General features: G+C 55.1%; 1 protein-coding gene across 1 annotated transcript; it reads right to left on the bottom strand.

Annotated features, from left to right (window-relative positions):
* Positions 1–2: 2 nt before the first annotated feature.
* GGA1 (golgi associated, gamma adaptin ear containing, ARF binding protein 1) lies at positions 3–10,391 on the bottom strand. Its single transcript, XM_039725408.1, has 17 exons — positions 10,279–10,391; positions 9,839–9,923; positions 9,474–9,549; positions 8,793–8,891; positions 7,466–7,589; positions 6,898–6,998; positions 5,788–5,868; positions 5,246–5,383; positions 5,018–5,099; positions 4,712–4,819; positions 4,279–4,434; positions 3,457–3,521; positions 3,140–3,318; positions 2,747–3,030; positions 2,258–2,427; positions 1,911–2,021; positions 3–1,752 (listed from the first exon to the last, which is right to left on the bottom strand). The coding sequence occupies exons 1-17, from the start codon at positions 10,307–10,309 to the stop codon at positions 1,642–1,644; spliced, it is 2,001 nt and encodes a 666-aa protein (XP_039581342.1). The 5' UTR covers positions 10,310–10,391; the 3' UTR covers positions 3–1,641.
* Positions 10,392–16,275: the final 5,884 nt, after the last annotated feature.

A 16,275-nucleotide genomic window follows, 5' to 3' on the forward strand; every position in this document is an offset into this window, starting at 1 on the left:
GATCCGGAAAGAACTCTTTATTTCCCATAAATACAGCAGATTCTTCGCGCCGGGCGTCTCGTTTTAAATGTTTGTTTTCTTCCATTTACAGAATTTTGCACTGAAAATATATACAAGTCTATTCAAGAACCAAACAAGATCTGCAAAGAAAAAACCCATACAAAACCCTGAAGAGATGGGAAAGGGAAGTAAGACAGCAGAATCCCAGCATAAAGACCTTGCTTCCCCCTCCCCTTTACTGCCCGCTGTGCCCAGCTCTGAGACACACCACCTTCGCTGCCCTGAGCCAGGAGTGTGAGGCACCCTGCTCGTCTCCATCTCACACATGCTTCCTCCTACCTCTGGCAAACCAATGCAGAGCACAGCTTCCCTCTGCTTTTTATGATCAGGCCCTCTCCAAACCAGCTTAGGGATGGGAAGCAGCTTCCATGGTTTTAAGTCCCATGGGATGGGGGATTGCTTGGGATGTGCTACCCTCGGTCTCCTCTGTGCCTGCAGATCCCAGCTCTTGTGTCACAGTGATCAGGCGGCCGGGGCGAGCCCCCTCCCTGCCACAGGGAGCCAGGCCTGCCCTCAGCTGCAGCAAAGGTGCACAAGGCACAGCTGAACCCCCCCGCGCCCCAGTGCAGAGCTTGGTGGTGATGAGCTGGGCTCCCATCTCGCCCAGCTCCCAGCCCATCACTCACCCCTGTGCAAGAGGACACTGAAGAGCTGAGAAAACCCCCCTGCTCCACCAAGCTCTCCAGCCCAGCCAGGGAAAGGAAGTCTCACTGCTGCTTCCTCTCCCCATCTGCCAGGAGGCTGCAGGCAGACTGAAACCCCACAGCACACCCCTCTCTGGCCACCGTTCCCAAAGCCTGCTATGATAGATAAAGCCTGTGGGAATGGTGTAGGCTTCCCTGCTGCAGGGGTTCAGAACGCCAGCTGAAGGGGCTGGGAAGGCACAGAGCAAGCCCTTTCCAGCCCGAGGCCCCACCTCTCACCAACAGCTCTGTGAGCAGCTAGGACAGAGATATGTGATGATCACTCGCCCTGACCACCCCCACCTCCTCCAAAGCAAAGACAGCTGTCTGCTCTCTGGTGCTGGAGAGATACCTAGGCTCTGCTCAGCCCTGTTCCTCATCAGCTCCAGTGTGATCCCACCAGATGCAATCTGGTGGCCCAGCTCTAAGGAGGGGGCAAGGGGGACAAGAGAGAGCACCATAGAGCACGAAGTAGCTGAAGGGCTGAGAAGTATGGAGGGGGCAGACAAGGAAAAGGATCTTCCTTTGCTAGGCTTTGCCCTGGGCTGAGATTGTTATAGCTCCCTATCCTTGTTCCCCTATGCACCTAAAGCAGGAAAGCAGGGTTAGAAGAGAAGCTGGACAGACTGGGGAGGGAGCGTCATCCTCAGAAGAGCAGGGAAGGCAACTGTTCACACACATGAAGCTTTCCACTCCACTTCTAGTCCTGTGAGATTAACATCTCCTGGCATCTCTGCTCTCCTCCTTGAGGCATGCTCCCTCTGGCCCTTGCCCGGCCATCTGGAGAATAGAGCGTGAGCACCAGCTCCCACCCACCCTCCCATTTCCTCTGGCTGCTCCAGCCCCACAGGGTTGGCTTCCCAAGGAATCTTCAGTGTAGTGCCTGCAACATGTGGCCCTAGAGGTTTCCCCAGGATTCTGGAGGAGGAAACTGGTCCACGTCCCCAATTTCATTGTAGATTTGCTCTCCCATGGTGAAGGTCAGTTTGTACCGTAGCCTCACTTTCTCCTGGAGATGGGAGAAAAAGGATAAGCAGTCAGAAGAAGGGGAAGAAAGGCATGAGGCACAAACCATTCACATCTCAGATACTGCTGAGTAGAGGGAGCGGGGATAGGGGAGTGAGGCTTTGCCTAAGCACCAAGACCAGCCCCTGTTTGTGCTGTCACCTTCTGTGGGTTAGCGAGCAGCAGGACTTGGGTGATGGCACTGGGGTGGACGATGGGATTGAACGCTGGCAGCTCAGTGCCTGAGGGAGGCTGTAGCTTCACCTTCATTATCTAGGGAGAGAGTGAGAGAAGAGAGTGATCACATTCCTGAGTGACTTGGCAGCCAGAAGCCCTGCTCCTGCACTTGGGAAGCTTCCGCTGCCTAGTCAAAGAGAAAAACTGCTAATCTGAAGGTAACACAATTTGCTCCCATGCTCACAGAGCTCTCTCCATCCACCCTGCTTTTCCTGCAGAAGTAGCATCATGCCTTGGCCCAGTTTGGGACCTTGGCCCCAGCAGCTTCTTACCTTGGGGACGGCAGACTGAAAGACAATATTGCGGATGGGCTGCGGGGCCGTGCTGAGCATAGAAATCACCACCACAAGCACATCAGGCCTCTCGGGCAGGGCATCCTTAGCAAAGTGGAAGAGGACACGGAAGCCATGCTGATCATACACTGTCACAGGGAGAATGCTGCCTGTGGGAAAGGCAGGGACACGCAGCAGTCAGCCAGGAGGGAACTGGCCTGACAGTACCTTTCCCCATCTGCTGATCATACACTGTCACAGGGAGAATGCTGCCTGTGGGAAAGGCACAGACACACAGCAGTCAGCCAGAAGGGAACTGGCCTGACAGCACCTTTCCCCATCACCCTAACTCCATAAAAGTGACAGAGACACCATTCCTCTTCAGCCTCCACAAAATCCAACAAGCAAGAAGTTTCTTCACATTCTTCCCTTCCATGTGTGCAGGGTTTAACCCCCCCACGCCTGCCCCCCTCTTTTCCCCCAGCTCACTGGGTTTGATTGACTCCAGAGGCACAGTGATGTTGGCCAGCGAGATCTCCTGGGGCAGCGCAGTGGCAGGAGGCCGTGGTGGCACTGCAGCACTTCCTGCTGGTGTGGTGGCAGCTTTTGGAAGCGTAGCAGGGACAGGCAGCTCTGAGGTCAGAGGCAGCGTGGGGTTAGGGGAAATACTCTGGAGCACAGGCGGAGCACTGGGATTGTGGGCTGTGGTGCCAGAGCTGCTCCTGTTCTGCAGATCCCTCAGGGTGAGCCGAGGGGGTGGTTGCTGCTTCTCCCTGCAGTGGGGAGAGAGCAAGGAGTGGAACAGGGCACTGAGATGATGTCCAGCACCCCAGAAATGAAAACAATGCCAAGAGATGCGAGACTGCACTACCGAGGGCTTACCATCGCACTTGTTGAGATTCTGGAGGCAAAGACTGCTGCAGCAGTGTCTTGCCCAGGAGGTCCAGGTCATCCAGGCCACTGCTGCTAGGAGATGGTTTTGGGGAGGATGCACCAGCATCTGCTTTGACTGGTGGTGTTGCCATGATAGGGGTGATACTGAGCTCATTGCTGTCTGATGACTGTGAAAAGAGCACACAGGAGAGCCCCAAAGCAGGGCTGCCTATCAGCACCAACCATCAGATGTGGCACGTTCCCCTACCTACATTTGTTGCTTTTAGCACCCTCCCCACCCTCTGCCCTAGCTCCCAGTGCATTACCTGGAAGCTGTTCCAGCCACTGCTGTCACTGGCCTGGACAGGATGTGGTGCTGGGTCATTCAGGCCTGCCAGGAGTATAAGCAAACATGAAGCTTACCTACCAAATCAGTAAGACCATTAAATATGGCCTGAGTAAGACACAGAAGGAGCAGGGTAGAACTGCCAATGTGGTCTCCATCTCTGGCCCCCATGCTTGCATGGGGGAGAGCCAGGAGGGTGACAGTGGCTTTCTTCTGTCCAGACAGCTTCATTTATAGTTCAGTTCTCACTGCCATCGGCAGAAAAATGACTACTACTGAGCTGACCAATCTGACTGACCATGTTGTCTACTTGATGCTGTTGTACTCAATAGCACTTGACTTAGGAAACAGACACTTTGTTGTGCAAAGCAGGACTCTAGAGCCTTCTAGGACTGGCACCTCACATGATTTCATGTGAACAGTTCTGGAAGTCCCATGCATCTGTTGTCAGTTCATGACTTCAACAGCCAGCAGAAAACATGAGGAGCTGGGGGTGACCCACCCTTGTGATCCCATCTGGGCATGGCCATTGCATCACTCTTGATTTACCTGCCAGGTCAGTTTAACCAGAGCAAATCAGTGGGCTCATCCCTACAGGCTCTCTCTGACTAGGCAGGAAAACACCATGGGACTGAAGTTCAGAATCACAGCAGAGTCCTTCCCTCCTCTCCCTCACACTAAATGAAGAAACCTCTTTGTCTTTCATTATTCACTTCTACCAGAGCTCTCTCTAATTCATGTTCCTGCCAAAGAAGAACTATCCAGAGTCAAAGAATGAAGAGCTTTTGCTCTGATTTCTCACCTAAAGACATGAGTTCATCATCCAGCAAGGAGACAGAGCCAGCTTGGTCAGGCACAGGGACTGCTGAGCCACCTGAAAGGGCGGGCAGGGCTGGGTAGGAAGGGCATGTTGCTGGAAGCTCCAGGCCAGACAGATCTAGAAGTGCTGAGGTGCTGCCTGCAAAAAGAAAAGAATCTGAAACGTTATCCAGTCCTTATGCAATGTGGTGAGGCCTGGCTCCCATCCTTCCTTACAACCCCCTGCTCTCCCTTCCAGTTCCCCTTCTTCATGCACCAGTCACATCCACAAGCCATTTCCTTATCTCACCAGCCCCACTCTAAGCTCCTGCAGGTTTCCTCATTCCACTTCTCTCAGTCCTTTCTTACTCTGCAGGAAACCAGCAACAGGGTCCCTCTGCTTGACCTTCCTGTCCCCATTCTTCAAGTCTCCTCACCTCGAAGGGGGCTGGCCACCGTCTCCCCATTGATCTCCTCTCCCCGTACAAGCTGCTTGTAGAGATTGATCACCTGGGTCAGATTGTCATTGGCTTGCAGAATCTCCGCTGAAAATAAGTGTGAAATAGTGAAGAGAGTAACTTTTATACCCTAGGTCTGTCTGTTTCCCACAAGCAAGGCCCAAGCTGCTGCAAACAAAACCACTGCAGAGAGCATTTTCACCATTGTTGCTGCAGGCTGCACCAGGGTACACTGACACCTCCAGGGCAGTCTCAGCAGCAATGAGAAAGGTCAGATATGTTTACCTAGAGCTTCATCATTGTCTTCTGTGTCACTGGCCAGCCGGAAAAGCATGGGCCTCATGCGCTCACAGCGCTGATACAGCTCCTGGGGGAGCAGAGAAACAGTGATGAGGCGAACATCCTCAGCAGCAGGACGCTCAGCTGGGTTGCAAAATAGGCAGGAGGATGAGGGGATAAGGGACACCCATTTCTGCTAAGCCCAAGGAGGATTCTGGGCTTGTCTTTCCTCACCTTCATTAGGTCCTCGTTGCTTTCCGTTGTCTCTCCCTTGCTGTAGTTTGTCACCATCTCTGTCAGCAGCTTCACGTTGTTGTTCACCTCCTCAATGGCATTCACCCTCTTGGAGATCTTCTCCATGCGCTTTTGGTCCTAGAGGGGAAGCACATGGGGAAGGATGTACTCACTTGGAGAGGAGGAAGGCCAGGCCAGCCAACCACCCTGGACTAAAGCCCAGCAAACACTGCCCTCAAAACAGTTTCCACTCCAGTGGAAAACTCCAGGTCATCTCTGGGCAGGAACATGGCAGACAGGGATGGAATTGCTGTAGATCTAGTGCTGCAGCAGGGCTTGGGCCACAAAATGCACCCAGAGCCATTCCTCCAAGGAGCCAGGGGATGGCAGAACTCACACAAGGACTCTTTCAAAGCTGCTGCAGCCAAATTTTGGGCAGAAGCTCCATATGTCTGCATGAGGTCACAAAGCCAGTCCTTCTTTGGTGCCAGCCATCACCACCCAGACCATGACCCCCCAGCTCCCTTCTTCCCCAGTCACACCTCCTGAACCATCTCCTTGATGAGCTTGTTGGCAGCCCGGAGATCCTCGGGATGGGAACTTTTCAGGAGGCGAGCCAGTGTCTGCAAAAGAGAAGGTACTTCTGAGCCCAAGCTGAGGCATGGCAGCCAGAGTCACTCTTGCAACACTAGAGCCAATAGCTGCCCCCATCCCAAACCTGTATCTGGCAGAGGTAGTGCACAACTCCAACCATTTAGAAAGCCAGCCATAGGGAGAGAAGTACAACTGGACTTCCTTTTCCTGTTGTAGTTCTGGTTATGCAAGCTAGGTCTTTCCTGAAAATCCCCTGCATTCAAAACCTGCTCTGGCCTGCCCATTACCCACCATGGAGAGTCTGGAGTGCAGCAGCACTGGGACAGGAACAGAGCCTGCTTTATGCAAGAATTGCCATGGCATTGTAATGTACTCCTACTCGGACATCTTCACATGCCTCTTTGCTGGTGAAGAAAGAGAGCTCCCACTTCCTCTCCACAGTGAACAGTCCCACTGCCCATCTAAAAATCCTCATTTGCAGACTCTGACCTACGGAGGCAAACTACATCCCTTGCAGCAAACTGGCATCACACTCCTGCTGCAGAACTAGACCCAGAGGAGCCCAATACTTGGTTAAATGTATCACCACTGATACTGCAGAGGTTTTCCTGAGTGGTGACACAATTCTCATGGAAAGACAACACAGGATGGGTCCAGGTGGCTGTAAGTGGTTGGGCAATAAGCAGATTGCAGTGCTGGGGGTGGGGAAGAGATAACAACAGCAGCATCTGGGGCTGGGATTTAAACCTCATGGCCAGATAACTCCAAAGTCTAGAGAGCTCACAGCAGCAAACCTCCCCAAACCTGCTTGGGCCAATGCCTCACCCTCTGCACCATCCTGCAGCTAAGTGCTCCAAAGGTCAAACAGACCCACATGCCCCACTCCTCTGGATGTTTCCTTTGTCATGATTTTGGAACAGGCTCTCAGCATTCCTGTAATGTGTTTTCTAAAGGACAACATGTGCAGCAGGGACCTTGACTCTCCCACATCAGGGGACATAAGGTACTGGAGCAGGAAGATGATGCCCACTGTCCCTCTCCTTGCACAGAGCCCTTACCTTGGATTTTTCTTCATCATCGAAGATGATGTTCTTGGGCCGAGGAGGAGGCGGTGGGAAAGGAGCATCATCAGGAAGTTTGGGGTCACACTTCACAATCCCTGCAGCAGAAGGAGAGATCAGGAGGACTCACCCATGCAGGGATGGCACTGCCACCCAGGTCTTTTTTCCCTAATGGCCCACCAAATCCAGCTGGGACTCAGGGTGTGTGGGTTAGCTCCTGCTACACAAGATCCTGGATTGTGTTTCCATTCCCCATAAACATCCTCTCTCAGAAAATTACAGCATATACTGCCAAAGTACTTGTAGCCCTTCAGCCCCAGACCTTTCCAGTGCTCCATCTCCCATGTGAGCAAGCAGATGTGCCCTCCAACCCAGCAACTCCCTCTGCTCAGCCAGGAGCCCCAAGGCACCTGCTCTGACTCCTGAGCCTGGTGCTGAGTCAGACTGATGGATGCCTGGGTCTGGGCAGAGGGAAGAGAGAGCTTGTTTCAGATTTTTCCCAGACCAAAAATGAAGGAGGGCAAAACCATCTGTCCACTGCCCCTTGCAGACCACTGCCTCTCACCTTGCTTCTTCAGCATCTGGTAGGCTTCAGATATCTTCACCTCATGAGGCAGCCCCAATGTCCAGCTGTACATCAGCTCCAGGATCTTGGACTTCACTTTTTCTGATGTCCGGCTGCCAAGATACTAGAGGAAGAGAAAAGAGGAGGCGTGAGGCTGATCTGAGCCGTCGCAAGCCTGGCCTGTTCCTCTCCTCGCCCTCCCAGGGGAAGTGAGACAGTTCCTAACGGCACAAGGAGGAAAGAGGAAGCAAGCAGGAAAGCTCATGAGGGCCTTGCAACACTCCTGTGCTGTGCCTGGTTTCCATCACAGGAAAAACAAGAGGTGTGAGAAATGCTGCAGCAGCAGCTCCTCAGTGACACACAGGGACAGGTGGGGCTCAGGCAGGTCTCCTGTCACCTTGTGAAGGGAAGGGTCCTGTGAAAAGAAGCTGCTCAGCCAGGCAGCCCTTTAGGAATGAGGGCACAGCAGGGCTGGCAGAGGGATGTGGGTAATGGTCTCTAAGGCAGGGCCCCGAGCAAGGTGAGCCCCAGCTGACCAGCACCCAGCAGGTGCCATGCAATCATCTTTCAGCCTTTTCACATGGGTCTGATGGGAGCACTGGTGGCAGAAACAGGGCACGTGCCACCAGGAACAAGTGGCTTAAGGCAGAGGACATACTCTAGGGTGCCAAGCAAGAGAACTTTGGGATGCTGGTGTCACTGTCCAGGGCTATTCATCATCACAGATCACAAGCTGTGACTGGCAGACAAAGGTTTTCCTTAGTCATATTTAGCCTGTGTTCCCTTAACTCTACACTTGCTGGTGTTCACTGCCTTGACTGAAACAGGGGAGCCCGCACAGCTTGTTCTGCTGCAGGAACAGCAGCATCAGCAGAGGAGCAGGTACTGACTTGGTCCTTCAGATGGACTGGCCAAACTCCACTGACCAAGCCTGGGCTTGCCCTCCAAGAGTGTCTCAATCAGGCTGGGACACCCCAGAGAGACATGGTCCTGTCAAAGCTGGGGGAGGTTCCTGGGCACATGCAGCACAGACATGGAGCCCAACAGGGATGCAGGGAAGGTGACTCCAGGCACACACAGGAGCTCAGTAGTCTCACAAGTGCTGGCTGCACCATGTCCAGCTGTCCCTCAGCTTCCTACAACAAGAATCAGCCTGAAACAGAGGGGTGAAAGCTCACTTCCCACCAGAAAACTCACTGGGAAACAAGATTTCCTACTAAGACTGCCCTATTTCTCCCACATCCCAGTGGATGTCTGAGCCTTTTTCTCAGGCACCACTTTTTCCCAAAGCCCTCCTGCCCCAGGCAGCAGCTGCTGTGAGACCCACCTTAGGGGACACCACCTTGATGAGCTCGTTGAGGAAGCGGAACTTGCCCACCTCGTCGTGGAAGCGTTTGCCACAGCTCTTCATGCAGGACTCCAGCACCTGGGAGAGGGGCCACGTGAGTCCCAGCACGGGGCCAGCAGCAGGAGCAGGAGCCAGCTCCTTCCTGCTCCCCCCACCAGGTACAGAGCACAAAGGGACGTCCCCTGTTCCCTCACAGGTGGTGACACACCCTCCCACAGGGAAGAAAGATTCCTGTCTTTGGGGCCAGTTTTTGCAGAGATGGCTGAACACCCCATCCAAGGGGTTACCCTTAGAGAGGTCACAAACACCAGGGTTTCAAAGCATGGATCCACTGCATGATTAAGAATCCTTTAGGTTGGAAAATACCATCAAGATCATACAGTCCAACCATTAACACAGCACTGCCAAGGCCAGCACAACAAAAGCCAAAAAGCTTCCTATTCAACTTCAACAGGCTACGATCCTTCTAGGAACAAAACCTTTCCAAGTAACCTCTCTGGACTGGTGGAACCACCTTCAGTCCCTCTCCCACCCAAGGGCCCAGGTGCTCCAGGGCTTTCTCAGAGGGAATTCAAAGCTTCCCATGCCTCTCCAGTCAAGCTGGAGCATCTCCACGCCCTGCCCCTCCATCTAGTTCTACCAGCCTGCAGATGCCCTTACCGTGAGGGCCTGGATAGCTTCCCATTCCTGTGGAGACTGGATCTTGTGGGCAAGAAGCCGGGTGGCAAGTGGAGGACTGGAAGGATCGAGGGGAAAAGAAAAGCTCGCCGGTTATTGACAAAGTGTCTGGTTTCTGCATTTCTCTCTGGGAATCCAGAGTTCAAAAGCATGTTGCAAGTTGAAGATGCTGATAAGGCACTAAGACAGCTCAAAATCCAGAGGGAACCTTCCATTAGTGGACCCCCCACCAACCCCCACATTCAGGGCCTCCATGCCTATTCAGCTCTGGGGACAATCCCACTGGATTTTGCTGGGTGGGAAACCATAACCAGGCCTGTGGCCTGGGGAAAGGACAAAGCACTTACCCCTCTAGCTCCTTATTGAGCTGCTCACAGAACGCATTGATACCATCCCAGTCCAGGTCCTTGTTCAGGGGGTTTGTGGCTTTGTCTGCGGGCAGGAGCAGGGGACGGTGAGGAAAAAACCCAACAGGCTCCCACTCTGCGGGGGGACATCACTGATCCCACTCCCTCCCTGCCAACCCCAGCGGGTGCAGCAGCCGGGGTCGGCGTGGGAGGAGAAGCACACTCGTGTCCACTCGCCCCTTCCCACGGCAGCCCTGCGCACAAACTCTCGCCCCCTCCTCCCTGCCGACCCACCGTACCCCGGCTGGGCCCTGGGGTCCCGCCCGCCGCCCCCGGGCGCGCCCGCAGCCACGGCCACCATGGCGACCCCAGCCCTGTCCCCACACCCCTGCGCCCCTCCCCGCCCCATCGGCAGGGGAGCTGGCGGCGGCCGCACTCACTGATGCGCGCCTCCAGCGTCTCGGGCTCCATGGCGGCGGCCCGCGGCTGCTCAGCGGGGCAGCGCCGCTCCGCCGCCGCCGCCCTGCCGCCGGGCCCGGCGCCCGCCGGGCCCGGCGCGGCCGCGCCATGGAGAGCCCCGCTGCCTCGGGCCACCGAGAGCCGGAAGTCGGCCGGGCAGAGCGCCGCTCCGCCGCCAGCGCGCCCCCTGCTGGCCCGCGCGCCCGCGCCACCATCCGCTCACCGCGCGGGAGGCGGGAGGAGGCGGGAGGAAGCGGGAGGAAGCGGAAGGCCCTCCCGGAGAAGGACACAGAGGGCAAGCGAGCGCGGGGCGGGGCGCAGCGCCGGAAAGCAGCGGCCGCGCGGAAACCGGGCGAGCCGGCCCCTCCCGGAAGAAGCGCTGTTACTGGCAGGTGAAGCCACTTCCGGTGCGGAGAACCGGCACTTCCGTCGGGCGGCAGCAGCGTGTCCTTTAAAAGGACACGGGCCCGCCGGGCGCCGCGCCTGCGCAGTGCGCGCCCGCCTGGGCCCCGGAGCGGAGCCGGGGTCTGGTGTCGGCCAGTAATAAATACAAATATATAAATATAAATGGCAGCAAGTGCGGTCCCCTGCACTGTGCTTTAAATAGCAGCTGATCGCCTGGCAGTGCCCGGCCTGGCCCTTCTGCCTGGCCCAGCGGCGTGTGGGGCGGGCGGGGGATGCCCCAGGAAAACACTGCCCGTGTGTGCCCGCTCCCCGCGCGGCTGCGGGGATCCCGCACCGGCAGCGCCTGGTCCCTCCGTGCTCCCGGGCCCCCGGCAGCAGCAGCTCGGCTCCGCCCCGACTCGCTGCCTTGGCAGTTTGCTTCGCTGCCTTTCACATCTGTGGGCAGCGCCGGCGTGAGGGGCCCTGCCCCGTGAGGGTGAGGGGCCGTGCCTCGTGAGGGTGAGGGGCCGTGCCCCGTGAGGGCGGCGGGGGTCGGGGCCGGGGTGGGAGCCCGGGGCAGCCCGCTCGGAGCCCCGCGCCCCCGGCTGCGTTACTCATTCGCAGCGCTGCTCCCTCGGCTGACGCGGGAACTGCCCTGTTGTCACACCTAATGGCTTTTCCTGATGGATGGCCATTGTTTTGGTAAGGGCTTTCTGGCCATTAAAAAGCACTTTTTGGCGCCTGAATGCAGTTCTTTTTTTAACTGTTACTGCCTTGCATCACAAAGCCCTTTTAAAGTGCTTTTCATAGAAAATTGCAACATCCTTCCCCTGGCTGTGTTCAGGCACGTTTTACGCAGATTATTTTAATCTTATGAGTCAGCCCTGCCTGTCACTATTCCTTTGATTTTTCTGAGAATCCTGAAGTCATCCCTAGGAGCCCTCAGGTCATGTCCGATCTGCATAGCAGGCACGCACCGCTCCATCCCCCGCAGCGGTGCCTCTGAATGAGAGGTTTCGCACGCTGGTGTTTTACACAGCCCCCTTCTGCTCAGGTTTCGGTCCGTCTGAGTCTCAGGCGTGTTTGTTTTCCTGTCTTAGGCAACGCCCAGTGGTTAGCGAGTCCAGGATGAATGGAAGGCTGCACCTCTTCTCGGCTGGTTGCAAACAATGGCGAGTGAACTCGTGCATAACAGTCCTGTCAGCGGCGACCTTGCTTTTATTTCGCAGATTTACGAGTCTCTCTCCCCTTTGGTACATCTGCTTTCCATACAGCAGGGACCCAAAGTGCAGCCAATGGAAAAAGAGATCGGAATGTGAATCTTTGCTCCCTGTAAGAGCGGCTAGATGATGTGTGAGGAACAACCTTTCTCCCCTCGATTTATTTTTACCGACAGCTGGAATTTTAAGCTAGGTTTGGACGGAGTGAGGCGCTCCAAGTTGTAATTAACACTGCTCCGGATGGAAAGTACTGGAGCTATAATTAGCTCATAGCCAGTTGTGGAGGAAAGCGATAGCGTCCAAGCCAGAGGCCTGGATGAGCACAGCTCGTGGGGTCAGAGTGTGGACTGTGCTGGGCACAGGGGTGCAGTCCCAGGTTTGGCACAGGGGTGCAGTCCCAGATTTGGCACAGGGGTGCAGTCCCAGGATTGGCACAGGGGTGCAGTCCCAGGTTGGGCACAGGGATGCAGTCCCAGGATTGGCACAGGGATGCAGTCCCAGGTTTGGCACAGGGGCACAGTCCCAGGATTGGCACAGGGATGCAGTCCCTGGTTGGGCACAGGGATGCAGTCCGTGGTTGCCAGGCTCCGCAGCACTGCCCGCAGAGGGCACCAGCAGGCAGGGAGGGGAGCATCTTCCTGAGCAGCCTGGGCTCAGCTAATGCTCACTTGAGGTGAATCCCAAACAGGCCCTCTCCATTCTCCTTCTCCATCGGGAAGGAAAGGCCTCCAGGAGAGGCCGGTCTGCCTGGGAAAGGGGTTTTCCACCTGCCAGGTCGTCTTCTGCCAGCCAGAACCACCCTGTCACCTGTCTCTGTCCCAATGTGTGTTTGGTTTCTCTGCCGTGTTTATGTGACCCCTGTGATGTTTTCCAGATGTGCTTGTGTGCGCTTCCTCCCGGGTTGTCAGCTCTGGCCCAGGACGTGAGCTCCTCTTTCCCCATCATATTCCTCTTTCTTTGGCAAGGTGTTCTGCCAGAGACCTTTCACTTTCCTGAAGTTTGGTACTGTGGTCTTTTGTTACTTTGCGTGTGTGTGTTGTTTGTTTGTTTTCCTGCTCTGGATTACTCCAGCAGCCAGTTCCTGGGGGGTTGACTCAGTTTTCACTCTGCTACTTTCTCTTGGAACAAGCAGGCAGCAGCTCTCCTGACATCACCTGGGACCATGCACCTCTTGACACAGTCCTCTGGATTTGCAGTCCTGCCATTCCCTGACCTTGGCTAATCTCCTTCCTTTTGCAATACTTTCAAGCACCTTTCCCAGCAGAGGGTTGCAATTAGAGAGGCAAGTATAGAGTTGCATACTTCTCTAGAGGAAGAGCAGGTTTGAGCTCCTTTAATCTCATAGGAAATGTCTCCTTCCCTTTCATATGCAGCACTTTCTTGTATGCAGTCATCCACCAGGATTGCTCCCTTCCATTTCTTTCAGCAGTTTCCCTTTCAGCTGTAGGAAGACCTGTCCCCGGTGATCAAAGGAACCCTTCTGCAGCTACAGGAGCAGAATGAGGAAACAGGATGCTGCATAAGGGATCAGAAAACCTGCTGGCTAGATCTCTGCAATTAAGCATGTCTTCAAGCAAGACTCGGGGAAATACTCAGCTAATCTTGCTGCCTCAGTTTCCCTGGTTGTTAGCATGGGGGTATAATTTGATTTTCTTCCTTTGGGGAATTGCCTTGACCTCTGTACACCAATTTTCCTTTCTGCATTGGTGCTGTCATTAGAGCAACTGGCTCAGCGAGACAAGTGAGAGAGGCAAATACCAGAGTTAGGGGTGAGCTGTGCAGCTCCCTGTTTCCTTGTGTTCAAACCTTGCTTCCCAGCTCAAGGGGTGTCTTCATTCCTTGACTGAGCCGACAGCAGTTCCCTTCTGTACAGTCTGGGGAGTGAAAGTATCTCCTTACACCCTGGGGAAGGCTCAAGTGGGTTTTGCCAATGCTGATAGCTTCTTTCCAACTGTGCCCCTGTGTGTTCTGAGAACATGGAAGTGCTCTTGCTGCTGAGGAACTGTATCTGCAGCAGGCAAAGATGAAATGATGCTGATAGCTTCTTTCCAACGAGTATGGGGTATTTGGGGTGTGTTCTGAGAACATGGAAGTGCTCTTGCTGCTGAGGAACTGTATCTGCAGCAGGCAAAGATGAAATAAAACTGATGGGACGGAAGCCCTCGTTGCAGCTGTGGCTTGGGGGCTGGTAGGTTTTGTAGCTGGAAGCTGAACAAGGAGAGGATGGCCTGCCAGGTTAGAGCGAGCTGCTGGAATTTATGGGGCTGAAGTGAGCACTGAGGGCCCGCAAGGGGGAGCCTCGATGGAGTCATTCACAGCACTGCTGATGAGATCAGCTCCAGACTGGAACAGATCCATGACCAGTGCTGTGCACTCGGTGCTCGGGATTCGGCAGGGGCTCTGGAAAACGTGAACAGATTCACCCATTCTTGCCTTACCCCTTGCTTGCAGAATTGCAGCTGGCAGGTGGAAGGGGCATGATTAGAGAGCACAAGTACTGGGGGGAGAAAAGTAGTTCAAGGGCCTGGATTTTTGCTGAGATACAGTTTGGCTCTAAAGAACAGCAGGAGGGAGAAGGAGAAAAACCCTATTGCAAAGACATTTTTCACGGGCACCCAAGCGTGATCTGAGCAGAAATTGGCAACGTGAAGCTAGGCATCCTGAAGCAAATTGAGGAGCCCAGCTGCAGCAAATCCCAGCTCCTGGGTGATGAGCACATCCCCGCATTGCGGCGACAGCGAAGCGTGGCTCAGTGAAGCGTTTGCTGGGGATGTTTAATGTGGCAGCCGCCCGGGAGCTCGGAGGTGCACTCGTGTGCAGCCTCTCTTTTCCAGCGCGGCGCAGGGAGGAGGCATTCCCGCTGCAGAGTGCCCCAGTGCCGACTGCACGTGTACTCGGCTCTGCAGCTGGCTCAAGCGTGGCATGATGAGCTTGTATAGATGGGTTTTGGCCCAGGCTTGAAAATCCCCCATTGCCAGCAATCTCGTTTTGGCTGCAGCTGCCTCAGGTTCCCTAGGAAACTCCAGTGCTGGCTAAAGTCCGGGTGTGAAACAGCGGGAGGAGGCAGTCGGGCAGTGCCCTCCCTCCCTCCAGCCTGGCTGCTCAGTCTCTGCCGCCTGGCACTGCAGCCAGCTTCTGCCCCGCTGCTGGTGATGGTGGGGAGCAGCAGGGCAGAGCGATCCCGCTGCTGGGGCACGGTGGACATGGAGCTAGGGATAAAAAGAAAGCTGTGACCCAAGAGGAGGGGAGGGAGACGCTGAGTCTGCATACGCAGATTACCCAAGGGTGGACCTGGCTTTTCATAGGCTCCTTTCTCATCCCTTTGGCTTCATCTGTTTTAGTAAGTGCAACAAGCACAGGGCTGGGCCTGAGCGTTGCCTCAGGATGATGGCCTATGCAGTGCAGTTGTTATCAATCTCCTGCCTTGGTTTTGAGCAGTGGCATGGCTGGGAGACAGGGTGGGCTGGGGACTGTTCCTAACAGAGCCTTGTTGCCATGCTTTTAAACCCATGGATGGAAGCTGTCTTCTGCTCCTTGGCTTTCGGGGCCAAGGGTGAAACAGCTACACCCTGTAAGCCCAGGTCCTTCAGAAGGCAGGTTTTTGAAGTCCAGTCACCTTCAGCCTGTATATTTATCCTCTAATTTTCCAGCGTTTTCCTCATAGAAGATTGGGGAATGTCATTCATGCAACAGGTCGTGGGTGAGTGTGTGGGATGTAGGTGTGTGTGCCAGACTGAAACTGGGAAATGCTCTGTCTGCTGGGTATGGCTGAACTGTGGGTTGTGACTCAGTGTCCAATACTCCATGCTATGCATCATTTGACCTTCTGTCATGTGGGGTGGGTGAGGTATTAGGAGAAAATGTTGCCCAAGCAAATGAGGTCAGTGTAGGGACCTGCTCCTGGATGCAGGGATCAGACAGGCCTGGGCTCACAAACACGTGGAATTTGCCCCTCTGGCTCTCCTGCTTGAGGCTGGCAGGACAAGGAGCCCATGGAGCACATGCTTCTGCAAGAATTTCCCATGCACATACACCTGTGTCCTATTTCCCCTGCCACCCCAAGCCACACAGGTTTGGGAGCTCAGTCAGGGGGCAGAACAGGGGCAGAGCTCATGAGCTCGTGTATCCCCATTTAATGTGCTGCTGACAGATGTATCCCCCAGCCAGAAGAAGGAGCAGGTGCATTTGACCACCCTCTGCCTTGTCTCCACGTGGAGGGGCTTTGTTCAAGCAACTCACTGTTCCCCTCAGCTCAGCAGGCTTTCCAAAGGCAGTGTCCACATTCTGGATCGTGCTGCAGCCATGTTGCACTTTTGCTGTCCCTGATGTGCAGCCCAAGCCCCCTCATCTTGGAGCGGGGGGAGATGCTCCTAG

Source organism: Passer montanus, unplaced genomic scaffold, assembly GCF_014805655.1.
Source record: "Passer montanus isolate IOZ18808 unplaced genomic scaffold, ASM1480565v1 scaffold55, whole genome shotgun sequence".
NCBI lineage: Eukaryota > Metazoa > Chordata > Aves > Passeriformes > Passeridae > Passer > Passer montanus.

Coding starts and splice junctions, on each gene's coding strand:
- GGA1 (XM_039725408.1), bottom strand. CDS start 10,309: ATGGAGCCCGAGACGCTGGAGGCGCGCATCA. Junction 4,820..5,017: donor AGACAATGATGAAGCTCTAG/GTAAACATATCT, acceptor ACTTATTTTCAG/CGGAGATTCTGCAAGCCAAT. Junction 1,753..1,910: donor TGCTCGCTAACCCACAGAAG/GTGACAGCACAA, acceptor TCCCATCTCCAG/GAGAAAGTGAGGCTACGGTA.